The sequence below is a fragment of the Nelumbo nucifera genome, chromosome 1, assembly GCF_055504915.1.
Source record: "Nelumbo nucifera cultivar China Antique chromosome 1, China Antique-T2T, whole genome shotgun sequence".
Lineage (NCBI taxonomy): Eukaryota > Viridiplantae > Streptophyta > Magnoliopsida > Proteales > Nelumbonaceae > Nelumbo > Nelumbo nucifera.
This window is the reverse complement of record NC_142649.1, coordinates 208,665,717-208,671,716: the sequence shown is the minus strand read 5'-3', so window position 1 is coordinate 208,671,716 and position 6,000 is coordinate 208,665,717. Positions and strand designations below refer to the sequence as shown.

The 6,000-nt window shown below is 38.6% G+C and overlaps 1 protein-coding gene and 1 pseudogene across 1 annotated transcript in view; both read left to right on the top strand.

Moving 5' to 3' along the window:
• Window positions 1–822: 822 nt before the first annotated feature.
• On the top strand, window positions 823–2,112 carry LOC148804435 (gibberellin 20 oxidase 1-like; annotated as a pseudogene).
• Window positions 2,113–4,630: 2,518 nt separating this feature from the next.
• Window positions 4,631–6,000, top strand: part of B73 (molybdopterin biosynthesis CNX1 protein / molybdenum cofactor biosynthesis enzyme CNX1 (CNX1)) — a 132,764-nt gene continuing 131,394 nt past the window's right edge. Inside the window, exon 1 of the mRNA XM_088896028.1 lies at window positions 4,631–5,049. Within this exon, the coding sequence (XP_088752154.1) occupies window positions 4,831–5,049 (219 nt within the window). The 5' untranslated portion in view covers window positions 4,631–4,830. The remainder of the gene's footprint in view (window positions 5,050–6,000) is intronic.

The following is a 6,000-nucleotide window of genomic DNA, read 5'->3' as shown; positions in this document are numbered from 1 at the left end:
TCCCATGAACTATTGAGAAACTCAAACAAAAACCTCCTTTCCATCATTGACCCAGACGGAAAATGTATGTATTTGCGAAGTTACCCTTGATGCATCATTTAAAAAATCATAAAATAGCATAATTGCCCAATTGCCCTCAATCGAGTTTCTCAATAATGTTGAATTTCTCAAACTCCGTTGCTTAAAAAATCATAAAACGCCTCGATCCTTTGATACCAATCCAACATACCAAAACAATTTATGTGGCCCAACCATGAGAAACCTAGTGCCGACGCACTAGAACTCTAGGTTTCATTCATCAATTTAGGTGGGTCCCTTTCCAAGGACCCAACTGCAGCCTGGGAAGCGTCGAGGCTTGTGGGGGAGGAACGTAAGAAACATGGCTTCTTTCTTCTTGTGAATCACGGAGCGAAAGCTCGACTCATAGTTGATGCTCATCGCTACATGGTTTTGTTCTTCAACATGCCGCTCTATGAAAAGCATTGGGCTCAGAGGAAGCCCAGTGAGAGCTGTGGATGTTGGATTTTAATCTCATAAGAGATTAAATCCAATGGGTTTGATTGGTCAATTACATGAGAAATTGCACCTACACACTTGATTTAAAAATCTGTTTTTCTCTTAAAAAAAACCTGGTTTTGAACTTGTCCCACATTGGATAATTATAAGGTTTGTTTTCAGTATTTCAATAGGAGTTGATTTACACTCCTTAGAATTAGTAGAGGAGAGTATGGGGATTCGATACCGCGCAACGCGCGCACGCGTGTGTGCGGCGCAATGAGGCGCTTTAGAGGCGCACTTTGCTCGCACTTCGCGTGGCTCACGATGGGCGGCTCTGGTTTTGGTGCGTTGATGACCGTTGATCACCGTTGATGAGATCAACGATCACGATTCGATCGGGTGTGATCAAGAGGCACAATTCAAAATTAACAGTCACCAACTGTTAACTACTTTTTAAACAGTCACAATGTTTGAAATTGTGACTGTTCAAGGTGCCCTCTCTAAACCAACACCTACCTTTTCTTCATACCTCTTCACAAATTATTTAAGGAGCATGAATCAGACTCCAAAACACACAATTTCGAAATTCACTCTCTCTCTCTCTCTCTCTCTCAGTTTGGTCTGCTACAGTTTCACAGAAGGTTTCTCTGGAGACTCTTCAACTTTGTTGGTTGCAGATTCTCGCCCAAGGCTCTGTTGTATCCTGGGAACGAATTTGCCTGTAACCCAACAGCAAACTCAGTAAAACTGAGTGGGGGCAAATAACGTTCTAAAGACAGTGTCTTCAGACGCACCTCAGAGATTCTCCTCCAAATTTACAGTGACCCCATCTTCTCCAACAATGGATATGCCGATAGCTTTTTTGGCTACTTCTCCTTCAAGAGACCCTTTCTTTCAGCTATTGAGCCCACCAACAACCACACAAAACCGTCGAAGAATATTTCCTTAACGTCCTCAATGAATATTTCCTCAAACTTTGTTGCTTAATTAATTGCCTTACGTGTTTTCTTGTCGTGTCTATCCTCTATTTCGTTGGTTCGGTTCACATAGGAGGGTGTACCAGGAGTATTGTGAGGCTATATGAGTTCTCTCTCTCTTGATATCATGGAGCTCTTAGGAATGATCCTTGGAGTAGGTCCTACCCATTTCATGGATTTTTTTGAAGGAAATGATTCCATAATGAGGCTTAACTACTATTTCCAGTGCCAGAAGCCTGAACCCACCCTTTGAATAGGGGCCTCACTATGATCCAACCTCTTTGACCATCCTTCATTAAAACCACGTCAGCGACCTTCAAGTCTTCGTAGACAACAAATGGCATTCGATAAGTCCCAACCCTGAAGCTTTTGTCGTCAACGTCGGTAATATGTTCATTGTACCATAAATAAGATCAATAGTTATATTTATGTGCAGGAATGAAATGAGTGATTTATATTTTGTTGGATAATTTCTTTTGTTTCAGGCTCTGTCCAAGGGCAATACAAGAGTTGCTTGCATAGAGCCGTTGTAAACAACAAAACACCAATGCAATCTCTGATTTTCTTTCTCTGTCTAAGGGCAGATAAGGTGGTGAATCCGCCGAGAGGATTGGTGGACTCAGTGCATCCAAAATGAAGATCAATAGTTGAAGTTAAGAGCATTCAAAATGAAGGGTAAAATCGATATTTAAAAAAAGGGTAAAATACATAAACTTCCCTTAGAGTTTTTGATAGTAATAAAAACCTCCCCTTTAGTTTTAGTTTAACAAACAACTCCCTTAAACTTTTAAAAAAGTCAACAAAAACCTCCCTTTCGTCATTAATCCCAATAGAAAATGTATAAAGTTACAACTAAATCGTCGAGGTGTTTTTTAAGATTCTTACATTGGATCCTTTGGAGTTACAGACCAACATCACTCATCCACATGTATGGTCTAAAACTAATACTTACTGATATTGAAACAGAAAAATGAGGTATGAATAAAAGGTGAGAGAGATGGAGAGCGAGATTTGGAGTTTGGATGAACATAGAGTGATCGATGAAAAAGCTGTAACACTAGTCTCATGTAGAAGAAAGTTCAAAGAACTAAACTAACTAAACCAAAGGAAGAAACAACACTCTCAATTAAAGAAATTCAAATCCCAAATTTTCATAAGCAAATCGTCCATCATCAAGTGCATACACTGAAAGAATACATAGAATGAATTATCATCTTTTCAACATCATAAGGATCATCTCTAAAAAGAACATTGTAACTATCTCAGCCTCAGAGAAGTTCTCTCTTCGCGGCGTACCCGTAATCGCAAATGTTATCTTGGTGTTTCTTCACGCCTCATGAGTCTGATGGCTATTCCGGCCTTGTTTTAATTTTCTAGCTATAGCTGCATGCATGACTATAAAAAGGTGTTGATGGGTGGGTCATGAATTTTCTCATCAACAAACCATCCCCTCTTCTAGTTCTAGTTAATCTTTTGACTGTGGTTGGGATTTGGGCTCTCAACCACTCCTCTCTCATCGACACATAGCATGGCTTCCTACATCTCTATAGCTTTTCTAGCACTTTTTTTGTTCTTGTACTCACACCTCCCAGGGAGGCGATTGTGACCGGTTTAATCCTTGGTTTGATATATCTAACATGGGTGTAGCATGGTAATAATTTGTAGTGGTGTGGTTCTTATTGCAAGCAGGGTGTTGTCTTCCCAAGACCGGCCAACCTAAACGTGACTTCCTTGTGAAAGGCCTCCAGCTGCCTTACTCTAATGACGGGAAGGCTTTTACATAGTGCAATATGAGCCCATTCTATCTTGATGAGGTTGATTTACACTTTACATATCACACGCTCTTGAAGTTAAAACTATGTTTATATATGATCTCATGACTAGATCATTAATGGAACTAATTAGCAGAGTTGATCTAGCTCGTTGTAGGCATTAGCATCCTTTTCAAGGAATTTCTTACTAGACTATACACATTTAAAGTTCTCACTATGATTATATTCTCTTGTTGATCCAATGCAGCTCTTGGACTTGAAGGGCTTGTATAGCTATTGGCTTAGCATCAAATACCCAAACAACGAGAGTTTCCACCTGTGGAAAAATACATGGAAAACATATGGTGTTTGCTCTGGCCTTAGTGAGCATGACTATTTCAGCAAGGCATTGAATCTTCAGGCAAAGATGGACATGCTCTCAGTATTTAAGAGAAGTGATAATTAATTGAGCTCTTTTGTTTAGAATGATTTATGTAATCAAGATGTCAAATTATCCAAGTTGGTCCTCTGTTTTTTCAGTCCTAGAGGCTAGAGTTGATATGCCCAAAGTGAAGAGCAATTCACACGTATAGCTATTGGCTTAGCATCAAATACCCAAACAGCGAGAGTCACCACCTATGGAAAAATACATGGAAAACATATGGTGTTTGCTCTGGTCTCAGTGAGCATGACTATTTTAGTAAGGCATTGAATCCTCAGGCAAAGATGACATGCTCTTAATATTTAAGAGAAGTGATAATTAATTGAGCTCTTTTGTTTAGAATGATTTATGTAACCAAGATGTCAAATTATACAAATTGGTCCTCTGTTTCTTCAATCCTAGAGGCTAGAGTTGATCTGCCCAAAGTGAAGAGCAATTCACATGTAGAGGTGGGGGGAGAGGGAGCTGGGTTTTCGGTGTCAGGCATAGGAGCCGGTGAGATCTGAGGAGGATCTAGAGAAATAGTGAAATAGTGAAATCAGCAAAAAGCAATAGTAGAAGAGCAGAGATAGAGATTAAGCGCACTAGCCTCTCACCATGGTCTAGGGCCTCTGACCACGAAGAAAGATGAAAGAGGATAAAGAGATGGAAGGAGGTTTTTGTTGAGTTTGAATTAGGGGTATTTTAGTAAAAATGTATGTAAACTAATTTGCAAAAGGGTAGAACGGGTATTTGAAAAAACTAATGCTTCAATTTAACGTTTCCCTATGGAGAAGGGGGGTATTTATTGAATTATTTGAAAGTTTAGGGGAGGTTTTTATATTTTACCCTTAAAAATTATATATCAGCTAATGTTTTTTGTGTGGGTCAGCGACGAGAGGGAAGTTTTTGTTCAGTTTTTCAAAAAATTCTGGGGAGGCATTTGTTACAATAAAGCCATGGAGGAGGTTTTTATGATTGTCAGAAAATTGATAAGAAGTTTTTGCATTTTACCCAAAAAAATTTTTTAAAGTAGTCATTTGCATCGTAAGAACGAAACATCTGTTTCGGTCATTTTCTCCTTTGAGTCACTTCTGACTAGGCATTTCTGCTCGGAGCTGCACCGAAATACTTGTTACAGTTGATATTTGGGAAAATCAAAGGAAGTACTCGCCGGCTACAGATGGAGGCAAATGGAGATGACAACATCCGCAGTGCAAGCAGCTGTCCGGTGTCTTCTCCCTCAACGATGCTTTCAATGGAAAACGCTCTTCGCATCGTTCTTAGCATCGCTCAGCGTCTACAGACCGTCACCTTGCCGCTTCATGACACTCTTGGTAAAGTTCTAGCCGAGGACATCCGGGCTCCTGACCCTTTACCTCCTTATCGAGCTTCAGTTAAGGTAAATTACAACCATGGAATATGTGTCATTCTTTTCGGACCATTTTCAGTCTCAAAGGAATTAGGGCCTTATCTGGGTTTCTCGGGTTTGAACTTTGATAAAGTTCATGTGTCAAGGTGTTCGATTTCAGATTTAAGAAACAGAACACATGAATGGAAAACAAAAATGAAAAGAATTTCTACTGCTTTTTGTGTGTGTGTGTGTGTAATTGACTAACCTCCTGGATCTTTTTTTCGTGATAGGAAAGAGAAGTATGATTTGGGTTTTCTGTATTAGTCGCAAATTTTTGGCCCTTCAAGGTGACTTTGCTAAATTTAATACTTTGTGGGTTTGTAAATGCCCGCTCTGAACTAGAAGAACATACTATTACCGAGGCTTTAGTAAAGCAATCACTTTCGAAGATGTTATGGCTGTTTACCTGGTATAGCTGTTTTAGAAGTTAAAATGAATAAGTGAACAAGCTATTCCACTATGGGGGCTTCTTGTGATGAAGATTCTTCATGCATTTTACTTAGTAATGGAGAAGACAGAATTTAATAGAAAATTCTTCAAGTATTTCAATTAGTAATATAAGCTAAAATGAATAAAACGAACAAGCTCCAATGTAAAATGGGTAGATTTTTTTTTTTCCAGCTGAAATATTTGAGCTATATTTTTGCCCCTTGTACCATTGAAAACTTTGCTTTTCTTGCAATTTATATTTAAACAAATTAGAAGAGGTGAAAAAGCAAAGTTTTAGTCTTTTTGCTGTAGAACAAGCAAAAATAATAACCGAAATATTGTACTCTTAAAAATTTTAAGTCCATTCTACAAAGAAACAAATGCAGTAATGTAATATTATTTATTTATTTATTTTTGAGAAAGGGTAAGTGGGTAACGATTTTGTTCAACAAAAAGAGATGTACATGCACAGAAGCACAGGGCTTTGCAACAAAAAACAAAAAGCCCTTT